The sequence below is a fragment of the Diorhabda carinulata genome, chromosome 6 (assembly GCF_026250575.1).
Source record: "Diorhabda carinulata isolate Delta chromosome 6, icDioCari1.1, whole genome shotgun sequence".
NCBI classification, from domain to species: Eukaryota; Metazoa; Arthropoda; class Insecta; order Coleoptera; family Chrysomelidae; genus Diorhabda; species Diorhabda carinulata.
The window spans coordinates 29042749-29063887 of record NC_079465.1 but is presented as its reverse complement, the minus strand read 5'-3'; the positions used below and the strand labels follow the sequence as shown (position 1 = coordinate 29063887).

The window sequence follows — 21139 nt, the reverse complement described above, 5'->3', positions numbered from 1 at the left end:
TTTCTAGGAAAGTCTATTTATTTATTTCTTGTGTTTCTTTTTGTTCTAGTACTTTGTGGAATTATATGTGTGGCATATAAATAAGTTTATGTAGTGCAGCAAGTTAGTTTTACATAAATAGTCGTGGTGAAAAGAACGAATTAGTGGAAGTAATCGCAGAAATTATTCAAGTAAATAAATTAAAAACGTAGAAGACAATGTTTATCAATTCACCCCACGAATAGAAAGAGTATAAATAAATACGAAAAACGTTACACAATATTAACATTAGAGGAAACAATTTATGTAATTTAGTGTTATGGAACCGACGAAACAACAAAAAGTGATGTTCAGTGAAAGGTAACCAGCAATGAACAAAAGTACTGCTTATCGTTTAATCAAGAGATTTCTCACAATAGGGAGCATTCGTTATAATAGAAGAAATATACAAAAGTTTATTATGAAACTGATACAGGTACAGGGTCCTTCACGACGAGCTGATTCGATAGGTATATGGGAAAGTACTGCCACTAGTGTTCTGAAAATTTGCTTGCAAGGGTTTTCTGAAATGCTCGTTTCAGCTAAAACAATTTCAGTTTTCTGAAACTTCCGGTTATACCGAAAGTGGACCCAAACCTCATTATTGGTCGCTCCAGACAACTGACAATTAAAAACCATGAAAATTTCAGTTTTTTCTAGTTTCTACAAAAACTTAATTTGAGATATATGAATTTATTAACGAAATCCCCTCAATTTGAAGCGTAGAATCCAATGGTAAAGAGAAAAATGGGGGTAGCCATTTGAAAAAATTAAGTTTTCGAAGTTTTTAGATAGCGAAATTCGGCACCATTTTCTGAACACCCTATATAAATTGTTGTCAAGATTTTCACATTTTTTAAGAGCTGTAAGCGTTATTATTTGTCCGAATCCCAAAATCCCAAAAATATTAGACCTACCTCACTTAAACTTAGAAATATAATTTCTTTAGTGGAGGGTTGCATGTGTCCAAAAATTTCGAAAATGTGAAATAATCAAGGACCTTGGCATACGATGCTTTATATAAAGTTATATTGAAATTTCGCGTAGATTCCAAATATTTAATAAAAACCGTAGCATTTTGTTTAAAATAATGAAGTTTGGGTCCACTTTCGGTATAACTCATAATCTTATCGATTCAGCTCGTCGTGAAAGACCCTGTACAATATGCCAAACGTTTCTTTACGATCGCTTTCAGTTTCTGAAAAACTTATCCGCTTCTTTTATGTATTAGTATTAATACAGTGATTATACACTCGTGGATAACACACTATTTTTATATGAGAAGGGGTAAAATAGTTTATCAAGAACACTTATTGAAAATGCCAAGATATAGAAGGAGTATTGGTGAAATCTAACGATGATTCTGAGGTTTTTTACTTGCTATTATTCAATTAATAATATTTAATGTTGAGCCAACTATGAAGTCTTTATTAGAATGAATATTATACGAGTAGCTGACAACTGTTTGAAAAATTTTATAAAGGGGCTTATATGTTGATTCTGAACAACTTTTATTCAACTTGTCACCTAAAAGACATTGTACTCTACAGAAAAATAAATTTTTTGAACAGTTTTCGAGACATACTAGATTTTTGAAATGGTCTTTTGTTAAGCAAACGTGTAAACTTCTAAAAATACAAAATATTTTGTTAATGACCGCAATAGGTCGAAACGTCTGAAACTATCTGTTTTTAAACCAAGTTTCAATTGAAGGAGACCTAAAATAAAGATAACTGATCAACAAATCCATATAAAAAAGGTCTAAGAAGTAAAAAATTGAGAAATTTATATAAACGTATGTTTATCAGTAGTACCAATGACAAGAAATTGTTTATAATAAATTAATAAATATCTATACTTGTAAGATAGCTTATCGTTCAAAAACTTAGATATCTATCAGTGAATCTTCTGGTATATTACAACGAACCCGTTCACAGCGATGCTATCAACATATTGTGTTGTGCTAGTTCCAATCATCATAGTTTTAAATTTACCATACTTCACTTCAGGTGAGTATATATAAATATAATTTTCCTGAATATAAAATTTTAAGAAATAATAAAACATCTGTGGGTAATTGGTAGTAATATATTTTCACACGACAATGTGAATTCTTGGCTGAGGCGTCATCGTTTGACAGAAAACATTGTACTCTGGAAATTCGCTTTTAATCACGTCCAGAAAATGTGGTTTCCTATTTAAAAAAAGAACTGAAACTTTTATGAACATTTTCATAGCGATATTTCAATTTTTTTTAGTAGAAGTAATGATAAAAGTTATGCAAAATACTAGCAAATAATTGAGAGAATTTACCACAAAGATTAGTGTTAAACAAGAATGTGTAATAAATTAGATTTCTCAATAGAAATAGATGAAAAAATAAAAATGGCAAAGAGATAGGGACTTGGATGCAAAATATGTAACTTAATTGATATAAATAGAAGAAAAATGAAATGAGTATGACAATAGAAAGGGAAAATAAAGTAAACTCCACGGCAGTCATGTCAAAGATACGGCCCGCGGGCCGCTTTCGGCCCCTGGGTCGTATTAAAAAGGCCCGCGATCGCAAGTGTCATGTTTTTAAGAGCTTTTAGACTTCATTCGTTTTAATTACTCGTACTCTCAAGTCTGCGGATGTTTATAAGTAATTTCCAAAGCACCGCGTGCCTAGACAAGCGAGAGAAAAATACAGTATCGCCATCTCTTAGCAGCAAGCGGAAATATCCTATTATTTTTGTCGAGAACGACAGAATCTTCCACGCGCTTCGAGTCTAGACTAGTAGTCAGTTGAGTCGAGTAATCGAAGCGATAGGATTGCGTATTTGTTTGTGTCAAGCGCGTGCGATATCCATACTTGTTGTGGCGAGTTCCATAATTGTAGAGTAAAGTAAAGTTAATAGTGAGTGCAGAGTTTTTCAGTCTACATGGGAAATTGCATATTTTTACATAGATTGGAAAGGCAAACCACTGTGTTTGATTTGTAATCGAACAGTTGATGTTTGTATGGAATTTAATTTGAAGAGACGGCATGATACGAATCATAAGTCAAAATTTGATTGTTACACTGAAAAAATAAAGATCGACACATCGTTATCTTTAAATTCTAAGCTTCAAGGTCAACAATCTTTACTTCTTCTTCTTCTTTTAATGCTTATCCATTAATGGACGTTCGCGACCACATTTTTCATGGCTTCTCTATCTCTAGCGGTATGGATCGCACCCATGACATCCTCTTCCGTCTCAATCCTCTCTTACCTTCAATCTTGCCCTCGACTATCAGCTGAAGGAATTGATATTTATGGCCAAGATATGCAATCTTTCGTTTCTTCACGACGTTAAATCTTTACTGTTTATTACTAATGTTTACTAAAGTTAATACAGAGAGCGAAGATGCCCTGAAATCAAGTTTTATTATTGCGAAGAAGAAAAGAAATCGCGAAAAGATCAAAACCTTTCACTGATGGTGATTTTATTAAAGACTGTATGTTGAAAGTTGTCGATCGATTGGAATATACTTAGCAGCACAACTACGGATGGCGCTCCTGCCGTGGCTGGCAAACATTCGGGCGTTGTAACTAAATTAAAACGGAAAACATCAGAAAATTTTACGGGATTTCACTGTATAATTCATCAGGAATCATTGACATCCATACATTTCAAAATGGACCATCACATGCAACCTATAATTAAAATTGTAAATTTTATAAGGAGCAGAGGACTAAATCACCGACAGTTCAGGCAATTTTTACAAGATTTGTATGAAAAGTTTTCTGATGTCCCTTATTTCACCGAAGTTCGTTGACTCAGTCGAGGAGTAGTTTCAGAAAGATGTTTTGCATTACGTAGACTGTGGGAAAATCAGGCAAAACATCAAACAAATAATAATAATAATAAAGATCAAAAAGTAATTTATTTATTTATCTTACCACCAGCAGATTCTGGTATTTCTCATATTTTCCGCGCAGTACTGAATAAACGCAAATGCTTTAATATTTTGATTCATCCTCGAGCTGTAACTATTTTCTATTTGTAGCTGAGAACTTAAAAATTATTGGAGGCAATGAAACCACTATCGAAAAACATCCGTGGATGGTATCCATCCAATTTTTGAGTAATCATCTTTGTGGAGGGTCCATAATCAATGAGGATACAATTATTACTGCTGCACATTGTTTCGATGAGTAAGTACAAAAGAAATCTAATTTGTAATACAAGACTTACCACGACTACCAAGCTGCAGAATACATCTAAGTGTCTGAGTGAGTTGGTGAGATTTTTATTTCTAAAAATACGTTTTAAACATTTTAGTTAGTTATTGGGGCCTCATAAAATCGATTTTATTATATTAGTGGACCGAAAACTGATGTCGTTTCTGTGCATGTCCAAATTTGCTTATCATTCGTCAGCTCATTGTGTATTTTGAAGTCGAGTCAAAGATATTTTTAAGTTATTGTGATTTGTCCACTCCTAAATAATCGAATACTAGAAATTATTGCATCCTAAGTTGAAATAGCCACACAAATACAGAGTACTGTTTGAGTTTCGTAGCACCAGTAATGGAACAGTTGCGTCCAAAAACAGAGAAGGTTTATTGGTAGGAAAATTTAGTATAAAACAGGTAAATCAAGTTATTAGATTTTAGTTTAACTTCAGTCTCTGAAGATGATAAGTTGGTTATCGAAACGCGCGTCAGACAGTGTAATTGTGACTGTTGGTGTAAACAGTGTATTCAATATAAATATCGCCAACTTAGTAACGAAAAATGATCGTCATAATTTACTCAACTACAGTTTAACTAATAATACGAGTCCATATTTTTCAGAATCTCTAGTGGGCTAACAATTGTTAGTGGATTTACTGATCTAAGTGAAGCGGAAGCATCTGTGAGAGTGATGAGCATTATAATTCATGAAGATTACGATTCTGCTACCATAGACAGTGACATAGCAATTATGAAAGTAAGATGAATGCATTTTATTATTCTGCTCTAAAGTAATGTTATTCTTTTTTAATTATCCTCAATTCAAAACTTTTGTCATTGCCAAAAATCCATAACTCCACATTGAATGTACGCGCCTAGCTCCTCTCCAACTCAACCGATTTGAGTGTTCAAAGACTCAAAAGAAAGAGGATATTTCAGCGTGTGTTATTAAATAAAAACAAATTCTGTAGCTATATTAGAACCTGAGATATAGGTCTTTGAATGTAGAAAAATTGCCAAAAACCTACAAAAATCCATAACTCCACATTGAATGTTCGCGCCTAGCTCCTCTCCAACTCAACCGATTTAAGTGTTCAAAAACTCAAAAGAAAGAAGGTGTTTCAGCGAGTGTTATTAAATCAAAACGAATTCTGTAGCTATATTAGAACCTGAGATATAGGTCTTTGAATGTAGAAAAATTGCCAAAAACCTACAAAAATCCATAACTCCACATTGAATGTTCGCGCCTAGCTCCTCTCCAACTCAACCGATTTAAGTGTTCAAAAACTCAAAAGAAAGAAGGTGTTTCAGCGAGTGTTCTTAAACCAAAATGAAGTTTCTATATTGAATAGAACCTAAGATATTGAGGACAGAACGTGTGTATGTGAAAAACTCCCATAAGTAATGTACAGGGAGAAATCGCATTTGAGTATAACTTGAGAATGGTGAAAATTAGATGAAATTCAATGGTTGATGGCTGATCTGTGCATCATTACCTTTCATTGAAAAAAAAAATTAAGCAAATCGGTTGGGTAGAACGCCTGAACGGACTCGGAATGGAAATCATCAATTTTTTTATCATTATTATTGTTTGACAATAGTAGGCAGTTAAAAAAACCGATGAAGCTAAATTTAAAAATAAAAGTTTTCCAGAATACTGCTGACACTTAGTCTACTAAAAGTAGTGCACAATTTGATTGTTTGTAGCCGAGTGTCCAGCATCAAATCTGTTTTTGAAAATATTTGTATACGATTTGTCAAAAAGTTCTTTCGGGGCAACTTGCAGTTTCTTTCCTTAGATAGTTTTCTTGAATACCCTCTTAACTGCTGTTTTGTATTCACATGGAAAATGTCCAAGTCGCAAGTGTAGATATGCGCAAGAATTTTATAAGTTTCTATTAAGTCTCCTCTGAAGCAACGTTCTCTGAGAGTGGGTAGGGCAAATATTCTTAAGCGTTCTTTATAGCATAAATCTTTCAGCGGGGGTGGTATTTTAGTAACCATTCGCTGAACTCGTTCTAAAAGCTCAATATCCTTTGCAAAATATGGAATCCCCTCTGAATGCGCAAATTCAAGCTTTGGCCTTGTATACGTTTTGAAAAGAAGCCTTATCATCCCAGCTTTCTTGATTATTTGGTTAATATGTACTTGGTCTTGGTCACTATAACTCCAAGATCACATTGCTGATCAACTGTAATAATAATCCACACCTTTTAATGTCTAAGCTCTTCTGATATTGTTTGAACCAATGTGTAGGACACTACATTTTGTTTCATTGAGCTTCATTTTCCAGGTGTTTGTCCATTCCTCTACTGTGTGCAAGTCATTTTGGAGTAATTGCCGCTATGACTTCTGTGTCTAGAATTTTTTAGTTAACTATTGCATGGTTTTAAAATCAACACGTAAGTAGTCATCCGAATAAAAGAGTTGAAGCTACATTTTCGTTTAAACACAAGAAGGTATTTCATCTCATATGATACTTAATTTGATTGTTCTAGCTTGTTACATGGTTTATTAAACGATTTGTTCTCATTGTTAGTAATATTATCTCTACGCCCTCTAGTGGTGGACATTTTTTTCTTTTTCAACTCGTTTTCATTTTCACTCGTTCTGCGCATCTCTCGAGGGCCAATGAGAATTCGCAACCAAATTGGCGCGTCGTTTTGGGAGCGAATTCTCATTGGCTGCTTCCCGGCTGGTGCGCAATAGCACATCTTGTAGACTTTATGATTGCAACAGCCGCAATACATGCAGTCCTCGAGTTAGTTAAGCATCAGCCATATTCTCCAGATTGGGTCATCAGCAATAACCAGCTTAAGCGATTTTCTTTGGTTAATGAAGTGTGTTAAATTGGTGGTGTGCAAAGGTTGGGCAATATTTCTTTCGAGACGCATTTAAAATGGTAGGAGATTTATAAAGTGGTTGATGGTGGAGCAAAGGAATCAGCTCTGGTATATGAAAGTGATACGTTTACAGGCCAAGTCTTTCGTTAGCACTTACTGTCGAATTTCATATGGAATTTTCTCATTTGCTAGATGGTATTAACTGGTATTATTTTTAAAAAGATCCAATCTCTTTATATCTACTAGTTAACCATTCTAATTATGGATTCACTCTTGATCTTTGTGTAGTTAAACAGTTAGTTTTACTTAGGATTATGAGTGAGTTTTAAAGAAATAACTAATTTTCTGTGTTTATTTTCAAGTTATCTGAAAATTTGACATATTCGGAGAAGATTCAACCCATTTTACTTCCAGAGGAGATTGTTGAAGTGCCTGATGGTACACTAGTGATAACTTCGGGATGGGGTGTAACATCGGTAACTATCTCATTTATTTCTTTACCACTAATAGTAACAGTAACTTAATTAGATCTTTCAAATGATCAAATTGGACCTTGCAACACGCCTATGAGAAAAGTAATTTCCTTTTAGCATCCTGAGCAAATGTCTCAGTGGGCACAAACTGAATAGGTCCCAAGATAGGGCTCAATGAAGTCAGTATAACAGGGAAAAGTAAAAAAATATATTTAGAAGTAAGGTCAAAAAGATCAAATAACATATTTAGAATTAGATAATTGAGTGGGAAATTATAAATAAAAATAAGGAAATTCATTTATTTTTTATAGTTTTGGAGATAGCCTTTGATCAAATAAGAAGAGAAGATATAGTGTTATAAGTAGATATCAATCAAAATAAATTTAGATTTGATTACACACATGACGACACTAAATGAAAGCTTGTGAAATAGTTTTTTGGAATATTATCTACCTAATGGGTTTTTTGATCCAGTGGTAGAAAGTCCATCCAAGAATTTTTGCCTTGAAAATTCTATGGAAGAGTCCAACCAAACCTTATCCTTATTATGTCTAGCGTTTATCCAGGTAGTAAATTTTTCTATTTTCTTTTCAATTATCTCTGCTGTTTCTAATAATAAACTGTTCCTTCCTCGTTTTTTGTATTGGAATCCCATTTCTTTTAATAAATTATAAAATTTTGATCTTTCAAAATCCTCAGAACTTTATCCATTGTTGGTAGCAAATTTTGAAAGAAAAATTGTGCACAATTCTTCTGATGGGGCTCCTGTCGAAATCATCGGTTGAATTGTTAATTTTCTTTCTCTGTGGTCGGCCACTGAATGATTAGCTCTGTACTCACAAACGATTCGGTAGACAATTGAGGAAGAATATTCCAGAAATATTTGCCGTTTTGGAAATAACGTCATCAACAGTCTTGTCTTCATTTTCTTGCATTTCATTTTTATAAATATTCACAATCATTTGTTTCACGCTAGCGTTAGAATAAAGCTTTTTAGTTGTTTTCTTATGGCTAATGTCAACAACTTCATCAGCTGTATCCGTGTCAGGCATGTTTAAGACAATTACCAACTGACAAATACAAACAATCTCACAGAAGTATGATAATAATAATATGATGATCATGCAATGGTCATTGTTTTGGTCCTTTATCGATAAATTGACTATAAACGTGTGATTTACAAAAAGTTTATCACAATCCTACATAAAATACGACTTGCCACCTCTTTACAATAACCACTTTAATTATGATTTCAAAATTTCACTCAAAAATATGGATCCACAAAATACAAAAATGTTGATGCCAAAATACACTTTTTATCAAATTAACCATTAATCTGATGTCATATTCAATCAGGGCCGGATTAAGATTTATAAGGCCCGGGGCTAAAATAATGACGGGGCCCCCTTAAGGAATTCGGAAACCCGGAAAAATTCACAAAATAATATCAATACGTTAGTTTTGTGGTATCAACACTTCAAAAAATACAGAGCCAAGCCACTAGCTTAATCCGGCCTTGTATTCAATGCTATATTGTCTGAGTAGCAAGGACGTAGTTCGGTCCATGATTCCTTGGCCTAAAATAGTAAATAGAGTGCGTTCCGAACAACCCCATATACACGCGATGGTAAAAAATCTCAACAAGCTCAACACAAAGTTAAAACTTGCTGCTTGGATCCATTTTATTATACCTAGTAGATCTCGAACGACCATTCAGTCAAGTTGATTTGAAAAATGTCTCCAATTGAGTTTCGCGCTGTTGTGAAATTTTTTACTAAAGAAGGATTAATACCAGTACAAATCAAAAACAGAATAGAGGTTCTTTACGTTGACTTATGTCCATCACTTTCAATAATTAAGAATTGACCTTGAAGTTCCTTCGCTGTGGACGAGAAACATTAGACGTCTTGTGACGGTGAAATAAATTTTTTTTGTATATTTAGTATAATAAGTAATAGCGTTTGCATATTTTCTGTTTGTGTCACGTTTTTTGAGGTATCATGTCATCTGGTAATTTTTATTTTTTTTAAATACGAGGTCTGGCTATTAAATAACGAGACTAGTTACGAAAAAGAGTTTTATTATAAAAATTATTTTAAATTCGAATGCTCCCCTTCAATATAATCCCCTTACTTCGCCACACCCTTTGTCATACGTTTTTTCCATTGATCGAAGCAGTGCTGGAAGTCTTCTTTGGTGAAGGCCTTTAGGAGCTCTGCCTTTTTTTGCTGCACCGCTTCCAACGACTCAAATCAGATCCTTTTCAAAGCTGATTTTTTTTACATTTTCTAACCTTTCAAGGAAATCTGAGCAGACCCGTTGACGCAAGAGTTTTTGGTCAGGAGTCAGATTTTTTGGCACCAGCTTCGCACAGACTGTTGTCATGTGTAAAATTTTTCTAACCGTTCGCAAACCTAAAGGCCGGCTTAAGAGGTAGAAGATTTAATAGCAACGATGAAATTAAACAGGCGGTGTATGGACATTTTGTATCTAAAGGTGAATCATATTTTTATAGTGGAATAACATCATTCAGACGTTTTAAAAAGTATGTGGAGATAAAGAGGGAATATATTGAAATATTTTCAAAATTTTCTGTTATTTATGACCTTTTTTTCTATTTTAGACTAATAACTAATGAACCGCACTAAGTACATGTTATTTTTTAATTTAAATTATTTGATATCTGCTGCTGATTTATAAAATGAAAACATCGTTGTTCCCTCTAATGTACGAGTGCATCATTTCAAATTTCCTACATATTTAGGCCCCTATAAAAAACTCAATGATACGTAAAGACACAACACACTTATTTTTGATAATCAGTATAAGAGGTTTTCAACTGAATAACATCAATTCCATACCATTTTCAAAAACGATGGCTGCTAGAAGTTAACGAGTCCTTAGGATAAACAGTGGACTGCTAGTTGGGCCGATGTAGGGAAACGTACAAAAAGACTGACGTACAATCGATTTTCCACGACTATACACGATTCTGTATTTCTTTTGCTGCTGTTGAAGACTCCAAAAGAATCGAAGAACGTTTCCAATGTTCTTTTACAAGAATTGAAACCAATTTTGATTGTTTGAGAAGAAGCAGAAAAGATTTCTATTCTTTTCAAAATATCTATTAATACTTAAAAAAAAATAATAGGAAAGTAGTTTCTATTTTTTGTTAATAATCGAAATTCAAAAAGCACAGGTTTGCATAGATTGAAATCAATTTCGTTTTTAAGAAAGTGAATAGAAAATGACCATTTAGTTAACGTTAGTCCTAATAGATTTTTTTCCAAAATCATTTTATTTTAGAAGGTCATTATAAGGAACCTAAAGTAACCTATGTCATAACTTTGAAGACAAATAAGTGTGAGTATTGTAAATGCGAGTCATAGAGTTAATATTAAAAATAGAGTGAGCGACATGTACTATAATATAAAGAACAAACATGGTTTTACTACTCTCTATCTCTCTTCCCTGTCTGTTAAAATCAAAGCATGTTATTCCTCTCCGTTCTCTCTCTATCAGTTGTTCGGGTCCACTCAAACAAGCTACCAAGCTCCCTCTATCTGCAACATTAACTCTATGGTATATAGACTATACACTCTATACTATTAGTGTTTAATGTCAATGACCTCAGTGTAAATATCAATTTTATCGATTGCATTTAAATGATTTGAGTGTTTCAAATTTACTAATGATTTTTAGGAGGACGCTTCCGCAACTTCAAATATTTTGATGGAAATTGAAATACCTGTTATTGATTGGAATCTGTGTACAACATTATTACCAGTCACTGAAAGGATGATGTGTGCAGGATACGTGAATGGAGGCCCAGACACTTGTACGGTAATAATTCGATTTATTATAGTTTCGTACGTTAATTTTAAACTTTATCAATAAATGTTTCAATCAGATTGGTCTTCTATAAATTTATAAAAGAATTCTCCATTTTCTCCACTTTGAAGACCTTATTGGTATTTGCATCAACACAGTGCATGCGTTAAGAAATTCTCACTAAATTTTCGGCTATTTTGGACGCTTCGTTTCTCGACAATCATCTAAGGAGTAAGACACTTGATACGAAGACTCCATTTACCATCGTGAAATTTTGATAAGCTTCGCCAAATTGTTGTGGAAGACCATTGAATCGAGATTAGAGAGATAGAAGAGGCTACATACTGACTGATTAATTATACATGCTTACGGCATGACCAAAAGCGCAAAAGGCAACAGATTGCAAAGGGAGAATTCGATGACACCCACCGTATTTACCATACCTACTCCCTAGCAAATTTTGCTTATTTCAGTGAAGCTAGAAACTTGAAATTCTGTAATTTTCGTGCACTCTCCAAGGACTAATTACGGGTATTTTATCAATGTTCCTGTTCAGGGGTGAAATTAGTAACCCTTACTTTATTTCATGCCAAAATTTTTTAAAGATGAAATTTTATGAAGCAATAGCTGTAGAGAAAAAAAACAACACCAAAATTCATAGTTTTTTTAATAAATTAAGTGGAAAACAGTAAATATGTAAAATATAATACGATTCCTAATAAATGCTGGAAATAATCACCTCTAGCTAAAATACTACGTGTTATGGATTGCCCACACGTTTAGAAAAAAAATTAAAACTCAATTTTAGTCACCACCTTTCAAGGGTGATATCTCGTAAAGAATTTTGTTATAGGAAAGACTCAATCACCTCCGAAATTTTGTCGCGTGCATTTAGAAACATCCTGCAAATGAAAATAATATTTATGAATAATTTTGATACAATATGAATATTTGATATTTAATTACGTATTAAATTGAAATTGTAACCGACGTTGCATGCATTTTCAGCCATTTGCTTACTTTCTGACAATCGTAGTGAAACGTATTAGTGACGCTTCTGAAAACGAAAAATATTGAATATCGCGCCGTCATTAATTATGTGTTTTTGAAAGACAATATACCTACTCAAATAAAGAAGGGGTTAGACTCTGTACCATCATGTACAACCTCAACATTTTGGGCAACCAAACGTGGCCAAATCAGCTTGACCGACGACGAGCCAAATGCTGCTACAACCAGCGATATCACCAAAAAACTTCACCACTTTGGATGAAGTCAGATATATCAATAAATCGATTTTTTACAAATAACTCGTTTACTATGGGTTTTACGCTATTTGTATTTATTATAAATATTGTATAGTTTTAAATTCTCTACAACTTTTGTTGCAAAAAAATTTTCATACGGTGAATCGTTTCTGAGATAGAGGGCTGAGCGCGCGCGGTTAGAGTCCCGTTTGAAATCAACTGGTAGTACCGATCGAAATAATCTCTTATAAAGTTTATAAATTATTGCTAAATATATTATCAACAATTACATTATATTTGAATGTTTTTTGATTAATTATTTATTTTAAATCAAGTATAAATTCATTCAATAGAGACTACCTGCCCGTCTAGTCTCAAAATTGTAGAGAAAATAAATAAAAATAATAGGAAAGAAATAAAAATGTAATTAATGTTTATTAAAAAATGTAATTCGATACATTTGTGATTGTTAAAATTAAAAAAAAAAGAAATAAAAAATAATTATAAGGACAATGAGTTCTAATTTTAATTTTTTTCTTCTTCGTCGTCGTCGTCTTCCCGCAGCTCTAAAATTCCAAGGTCGTTATCGTCTTCAATGATATTTGTTGCCAATTTTTCCATGATTTCTGGATCAAAAGTTCTGTCTTCATTATCATCAGTTTCATATGGTATAGTATTAAGACAAGCTTGTCCATTACACTGTCCACAAACTAAAGAACACTGCAGCCCCGCTTTCCTGCATCCACATCTTGAACTGCAACCACTATTGCTAAATAATTTTCTACTTGAAATGTAATTAGCATAAACGAGAATACAATTAAAATGTAATTAAAGTATGTCCCTTAGTGATTGTTCAATGACAGAAATAAATTACAAGTGTTTTAGAATTACTGAAAAAAATATTTAAATATAATGTAATTGTTAATAAAAAATGAAAATTATTCATATTTACCAATAATTTATAAACTTTATAAGAGATTATATTGATCGGAACTACCAGTTAATTTAAAACGGGATTCTAGCCGCGTGTAGAGCGCCCTCTATCTCAGAAACGATGCACCGTACGAAAAAATTGCTACAACAAAAGTTGTAGAAAATTCAAAACTCTACAATGTTGATAATAAACATAAATAGCGTAAAACCCATAGGAAACGAGATATTTGAGAAAAATGTGTAAAAAATCGATTTTATCGACTTTTGACTCCTGATTTTTAAAGTTGCTCACATCGAATTATATGTGAGTTTTGAGAGGAGTTTTGGGATGTCAAATGAACAAGTTTAAACGACTTAATAGCTGGGTATCTCGATTTTCCTAGGTGAACTACCTTAAATGACTGGACTAAAGACCAAATCAGAGATGTTCGTAGAAAATGACTTCTAGTTCAAAAGCACCGTCTACTCCATTTAGTTTGAGTTATTAACTTTGTTAATAAGTAAATAAGGAGAAGTTTCATTAAAGACACTTATTACAAAAATATGTGGTTAAATATTTTGTGCCAAAACTATTGGGACGTACGTTACCAAACTTAGCCGCCTCTCTATTTCTTAGTATGTAACGCGGGTCGTATGGCTTCTTCAAAAACATCTTTCACCATTTTAATTTTCATCACAAAATGTTGATGCTGAAACTGTATTGTTTTTTTACACAAAAATCATTGAAACTCCAACGATCTAGGAAGTAACGTTCTTTACTAATATGTGTATTTTCATTAGACTAAAAATGGGAATTATTTCGATTAAATTTAACTTTTTGATCAAGTTTTCATCCTCTTGGGTCTTCATTAAAAACCATACACAGAGTTCTACCCTTCGAGAAAGATCAACTAACTGTAGGTGTTGCACCAAATGTTACGACAATGCTTTCAATTTGTGACAAAGTAAGATCTCCCTCACAATCTTTAATAGGGGCATTTGAAGAGCCCATAAAATAATCCAAATCATTAATATCGTCTATTCCAATGTCCACTAGTGGTTTATTTTTATTAATTTCAGTCTTAATTTGACAAGAGATTCTAAGCGATCTTCTTACAATAGTTGCTCTCCAACTTATCAAGCACTTTGTGCACATAACCCATGGAACGCGTTTTTCAGTGAGAGATCTTGCATGAACTATCAGCTGAACTTCATCTGTATATGCTTTTGATCAAGAAATTTGGCGTCTTGCATTGCATTGCACGTTGTCTTGCATCATATCAAATATTTTAAACGATTCTACTGTAGGCACCCTTCAATAGGTTCCGACCTATTAGGTCCAACTCTTTTGAGTCATAAATGTGTCATGGATAAAGAAAATGGATGATCTGCCCTCATATATACCACGCATTATTGTTCATCGAAATTCACAAATAATTTACAATTTAACTGTTGCAGGCTGATTCAGGAGGTGCTCTTGAGCTAAACACTACCTTAATTGGTATAGTATCTTGGGGAATCGGCTGTGGTGAAGCTGGTCATCCTGGAGTTTACACCGATGTTCGACGTTTCAGACCGTGGATTAGAGAACATACTGGGATGTAGTATTAGTGAGAATTATTAACTTTTCGATTTTTTGCTTATGTTTTCATTATTTTCCTCAATAGATTTTCTCATCCCATACGATCTATTCATTAATTCAGAAAGAATAGACCAGATAATTTTTTTCTTCCTCCATATTAAATATCCACATATTGCTGTCTTCCCAGCCGAAGTGAGTGATAGCAAAGTGCAGCTTGTTTGGGTACTAGATCACTCGTGCAACAAGGGCAACGACGAAGCGAATTTGATTGACTGAATAGGAACATTAAATCCACCACTCGGCCCAGAATTCATTCTTGGTATACTGCTATTACAGCTCTCGGCGCAATTCAACTGGACCCAGTAATCTAAGATGCCATCTCCACCCTATGGACATCTCACGACGTCGTGCTGGTGTATGAAGGAGGAATACTGTCTCATCGGTGAGTGTCCAGCACACATCGAAGTCCAAACAATGGGCAATCTTCACAGTTTTCCTAGTGATGTCAAAAGATTCAACCCAAATTGTCTGATCGGCTTTGACCTCACATAATTCTACTATGAACTATCTCCACCTACAAATCTGTAGCCACCAGAATTTGATCGTTTCATCAATACAGAAATTGAGGAAAATCAGTTGATGCCCAATTAAAAATGGTGGGATAGGCGAATGCTTTCACCGTAATTTCCTGTGTGGTTTGTGAAGTTTCTTGTAAAGAGTATTTTCTATGATGAACAAATTGTGGCCATCTGAGAAAACCCAGTTACAACTAAATGCGATGTTGATAATTAAGGTGAATATAAAAAAAACATGCCAAGAGTTTTATTCTTGCTTAAAATCGTTTTATTATCATAACTGATTGATTGATTGAATTCACAAAACACACCCAATCTTAGGGCCCTTTCACACCAAACGAATCAGAATCAAGTTGAATCTGATTGACCAAGATTCGGCTTCGAGCGCTCCGTTTAAATGTGAAGGGACTCTTTTACGCCTTCAGACCGGACGAATCTGGTTCGATCAGGTTTGATTCGAGGCTGCACTTGATTCAACCTGTCAGATTCCTCGTCCGGTCAGTCTTGAATCAACAATTTTTTAATTTTAAAAGTTTTTAATTTTAAAAGTTAAAAAAAATAATGCGATTTATGACGCCAGTGATAAAAATCACAGCAACAGAAATCTCATATCTTCTGTGTGGAGGAAAATTGGCGAAGAATTAAACATTCCAGATTCAGCTGGTGTGAAAGAGTGGAGATGACGAATCAGATTCAACTTGATTCGGAGTGATCCAGATGATTCGGATTCGTTTGGTGTGAAAGGGGCCTTAGAGTATGTTTTTTGTGTGAATCACGTTAACCGACGTTTCGAAAATTAACATTTATGTTCTATGATATGATTTTTATCCCAATAGATAAATCTGACGGATTAGTTCATTTAAGTACTCTTTCTTCTTCTCGATTATAATTAGCAACAACTGATAGATGATCTAATAATTTAGAAGTACCACAATTGAAAAATTTCTGTTTAAATATAAAACACATCCCAACTATACTTTTTGCGTAGATTATTCATGGTAAATTGAATATATTCAGTTTATATCTGTACTTATTCTTTCTCTATTTCTTGCACGCCATTGTAACTCACTTATCCTAGATCCAAGTCATTTGATATATACACAGAAGAAGAAAGCGTTATTTGCTAAACTGCCTTGCTCAAATATTATTTGTTTTCAATTATATGAATATTCCTGATATGGAACAAAAAGTCATTAAGGAAGATAAGGAAGAAATAGTTGATGATTTTGTTTGGAATAAATACATTAAACAAGAAATGATAGAAGAAATACCTACGACAACTTTTCAAAATTTATTCAGTGAATGTGTGCATAAGCAAGAAGTTATTGAAGATTTAAAATTAATTCAAGCAATTGAAGAATCTACTATTGCATTTAAAACAAAAGATGAGAGTTCCCATAAAATTAATATACATAATTCTGGAAATAAATTTAAATATATAAAAGTGAAATATGGAATGAAAACTAAAGAAAGAGGTGAGCAAAACTCATTTATGGCTAACAAAGTGTAACGTATTTTGAGGTAGAATTTCGTACTATTCAATTTTATAATGTAAGGTTTATTTTTTAAAAGTTCATTTTTACTCAATAAGACATTTATCTAAAACAAATTTGTGCTGTTTATAATGGAAATTTAATTTTCCTTAGTTGATCCTATCTCTAGGTTATACAATTTCTAGAGAATGTTTACTTTATTCTGCACAGTAGCTGCAACAGTCGATATGCCATCAATTAGAATATTGTAAAAAAGAATATTATGTATGGTAAATCAACTAAATATCGAAATATGTGCTGGCTTAAAACATACCACACCTTGATTTATTAATAACAAATAATATTTTCCTTCATAACTAAATTGTATATTTATTTTTTTTTAATTTTATCTTTCTGTAGTACAACATAGACGCAGTGTCTAATAAATTTTTATAATATACTTTTAATTAGGGTTTAGAGTAACTTTGAGTTGTGTCTCCAAATATTTTTTATGCTAAAACTCACAATAAAGAACATCCACTCAAATACAAAAGCTGTGCCCACCTTATAGTTTGTGTGATACACATTAAACAGAAACATTATGATCGATTTTGATATTTGTATTTTAAAGAACATTATAGATAAAAATAGAATAATAATAAAACTATAGTATATAATTGTTGTATATTTAAAATTTTGATTCATCAATGTGTCCCCTACATTTTTTTATTATTTCAGTGCACAATTTTGGCATTCTCTGTAGCAATTTTGAGAAACAATCATTGTCAGGATATCCCAAAGATGTGAAGTGGAAGTAGGATACTACTTTCTGACTTCCTTGCCCAATTGGGTTGAGGTGGGGCGACTGTGATGACCAAATTATTACTTTCAGTACATTCTTCCTTTCCAATTCTTTCACTCTTACCCTTTGCACAGCTTTGAGGAATGCTTGGAATTGTTGTCATGCTGGAATATAAATTTTCTGCCAATTGGGCGCTGGCCAGAATGTACTACATTTTTCTGGGCTGTGGTCCAGGTATGATTCAAATGCCATCACTGGGCCATTGGTACCGTCTTAACTCAAGTTAGTTAGCATAGAACTACGCATGTGTTCAGTTTGTAATTGAATATCACAGATGAGCTGTGAAAGTTGGTGAAAGAGCAGAATAATTTTAAAATTGTAAATTGTTCCGATACTAATGGTAATAGTACATAAAATAAACAATATTATATAATTTTTCAATGTTTCATAATATCAGGAGTTGCTTTAGATTCTGCTATGAAAAATGTTTATCTTTAGACATGTGGAGACATAATCAGTAATAAAAAGGGTAGAACAATGGTTACTGATAACTAGTAAACCAACCTAGACTATTAGATGTTAATACATATCAAATAGGAACAACAAATCATAAAAGAATGGTACTGCCTAAAGAAATAATGGCAAAGAACATAAAGAGAAGAGAAAATGAGTGTGAAATAACAGTTTAGAACTGGAAAGACCAAAGGAATGTATTAAAGATGTCTACAAGCTGAAATGGCGCGCACCTTATCGACCCTGTTTTTTGTAGCCAGCTCTAGGACTACAATTTGTAGAGTAAGGTTCAAAGAACAAGTACGATTCAATTTTGAAAAATATTCAGTTGGTCAAATTTATTGACATCGAAAGTCAGTAAAAATCGTCGAATTTTCGACTTTATTTATAAATTTTTAAATATGCATTATATTGAAAAATGACAAGGGACCTTATCTTTTTAACATGGGCCAGGTTTGCATAAAAAAAATTGTCCGAATGATGCACATGGCATCAATGACCGCTCACAGACTAATAGAGTGTTGAAAGTTTTATTTTTTTTTTATTTTCAGAATTACTGAATAATAGTAGATACGTAAGCTCAAATACTATTGCTGGAATAATGATATGTGAGTTTTGTGGAGATTTATACATGCAACGAATAGAATTTCTTCATCACCTTTCCACAAATCATTTGATGACATTGAAGAAATCACTATATGAAACAAAGTTTTACCCTAAAAATATAAGTTGCAAAATAAGTGAAACAACAGATTTAAAAAATGAAATTGAAATATTTGATGAATTGAAAACAGAGTTACAAGATAACAGATACACTGATAGTTTATTTTCAAACCGAGGGGAAAAGCTATACAAATGCGATAATTGTAAAAAAAAATTTTCAAATGAAAAAAATTTAGATATACATATCTGTAGAAAAATTGGAAAAGAACGATTCCAATGTGGCATTTGTCCGAAAACGTTCTCTCGTAAAAGTAAATTAGATTCACATTCTTATAATCATACTGGAGAAAAGCCATTCAAATGTGACATTTGTTTGAAAACTTTTTCAAAAAAAATTAGTTTAACTAGGCATTTGCATATTCACACAGGAGAGAAACCATTCAAATGTGACATTTGTTTAAAAACTTTTCTACAGAAATATGATTTTCAATCACATTTACGTAATCACACTGGAGAAAAGCCATTCAAATGTGACATTTGTCCGGAAACTTTTTCCCGAAAATACGAATTGAACGCACATTTTTATAGTCACACAGGAGAAAAACCGTTCAAATGTGACATTTGTTCGAAAACTTTTATACAGAAATATAATTTGATCACACATTCGCGTAGTCACACAGGAGAAAAACTATTCAAATGTGATATTTGTTCGAAGTGTTTTTCTCGAAAGTGTAATTTAAATTCACATTTACGTAGACACACTGGAGAAAAACCATTCAAATGTGGTATTTGTTCTGAAACTTTCTCACAAAAATATGAATTAAACTCTCACTCCTATGGTCATACAGGCGAAAAACCATTCAAATGTAGCATTTGTTCGAAATCTTTTAATAAGAAATACAGTTTAAACACACATTTACGTAGTCATACAGGAGAAAAACCGTTCAAATGTGATATTTGTTTAAAAACTTATTTACATAAATACACTTTGAATTTACATTTACACAGTCACATTGGAGAAAAACTATTCAAATGTGACATATGTTTGAAAAGTTATCTACATAAACATAATTTAAATTTACATTTGCAAAAGCACACTGTAGAAAAGCCATTTAAATGTGACATATGTTTAAAAACTTATTTACATGAACATAATTTAAATTTACATTTGCAAAACCACACTGAAAAAAAGTCATTCAAATGTGACATTTGCTTAAAAGTTTTTACACAGAAATATAGATTAAATTCACATTTACGTAGTCATACTGGTGAAAAGCCATTTAAATGTGATATTTGTATGAAATCTTTCGCACAAAAAAATGGTTTGAACAGGCACATGTTCACTCATACAGAAGAAAAACCGTTCAAATGTGACATTTGCACCAAATCTTTTTCGCGAAAATATTATTTAAATTCACATTTGCTTATTCACAAAAGAGTAGAATAATGCCATTTAAAAGTGAAAGTATGAAATCATACTTACATACATACAAATCTATACTGTGTTTAGAATTACAATGACAATTGTAATACACATATAAAAGTGGGTGAGTAATGAATACACCTCGTAATTCTTTGAAAAGGGACTATAGTTTATTTCAGAAAGGCATAGAGCAATAAAATCTCCAATGCCAAACTATGAAAGCCACTTTCATACTTTGGCATTGATTTCATTGGAAAAAAATTTTTTTATCAAGTGCAGGTAGTACCGCCCGGGTTGGGGTCAATATATGGGTTTAGCCTATTGTTATCCATTCACAAACAATGAAAATAGTGTGCCAAAAGCGGACTAGTAAAAAGGAAAGAATTTTATTTTAACAGAATAAAAATTAGGCATTATGTACATAGTATTAGGTACACTTACATACATTTTATTATTATTTTAATAACATTATTTACAAATATGTGGAAGTAGCTTGGAGCTTCTCCAACACTCTTAAAAATAAATCTTTCTAGGGATCAGAAATACAAATTGTGGATTATTTTATTAATGTTAATGGGACATCA

At 32.7% G+C, this 21139-nt stretch overlaps 2 protein-coding genes across 4 annotated transcripts; both read left to right on the top strand.

Moving 5' to 3' along the window:
• Positions 1-1932: 1932 nt before the first annotated feature.
• On the top strand, positions 1933-15206 carry LOC130895447 (trypsin-3-like). Of its 2 annotated transcripts, XM_057802731.1 has the most exons (6): positions 1933-2027; positions 4052-4199; positions 4841-4976; positions 7425-7538; positions 11238-11378; positions 14984-15206. In XM_057802731.1, the coding sequence occupies exons 1-6, from the start codon at positions 1958-1960 to the stop codon at positions 15128-15130; spliced, it is 756 nt and encodes a 251-aa protein (XP_057658714.1). In that variant the 5' UTR covers positions 1933-1957; the 3' UTR covers positions 15131-15206. The 2 variants fall into 2 exon arrangements, with proteins under 2 accessions (XP_057658714.1, XP_057658715.1); XM_057802732.1 differs by lacking the exon at positions 7425-7538.
• A 1078-nt stretch (positions 15207-16284) lies between these two features.
• On the top strand, positions 16285-20597 carry LOC130895445 (gastrula zinc finger protein XlCGF57.1-like). Of its 2 annotated transcripts, none has more exons than XM_057802725.1 (2): positions 16285-17157; positions 19021-20597. In XM_057802725.1, the coding sequence occupies exons 1-2, from the start codon at positions 16845-16847 to the stop codon at positions 20577-20579; spliced, it is 1872 nt and encodes a 623-aa protein (XP_057658708.1). In that variant the 5' UTR covers positions 16285-16844; the 3' UTR covers positions 20580-20597. The 2 variants fall into 2 exon arrangements, with proteins under 2 accessions (XP_057658708.1, XP_057658709.1); XM_057802726.1 differs by lacking the exon at positions 19021-20597 and adding an exon at positions 17893-18550.
• Positions 20598-21139: the final 542 nt, after the last annotated feature.

What these genes read in the sequence shown, in the direction of transcription:
- LOC130895447 (XM_057802731.1), top strand. Translation starts at nt 1,958, where the DNA reads ATGCTATCAACATATTGTGTTGTGCTAGTTCCAATCATCATAGTTTTA. An exon ending in GCTGCACATTGTTTCGATGA is followed by an intron (nt 4,200 to 4,840) that starts GTAAGTACAAAA and finishes CATATTTTTCAG; the next exon opens with AATCTCTAGTGGGCTAACAA. An exon ending in CGGGATGGGGTGTAACATCG is followed by an intron (nt 7,539 to 11,237) that starts GTAACTATCTCA and finishes AATGATTTTTAG; the next exon opens with GAGGACGCTTCCGCAACTTC.
- LOC130895445 (XM_057802725.1), top strand. Translation starts at nt 16,845, where the DNA reads ATGAATATTCCTGATATGGAACAAAAAGTCATTAAGGAAGATAAGGAA. An exon ending in AATGAAAACTAAAGAAAGAG is followed by an intron (nt 17,158 to 19,020) that starts GTGAGCAAAACT and finishes TTTTATTTTCAG; the next exon opens with AATTACTGAATAATAGTAGA.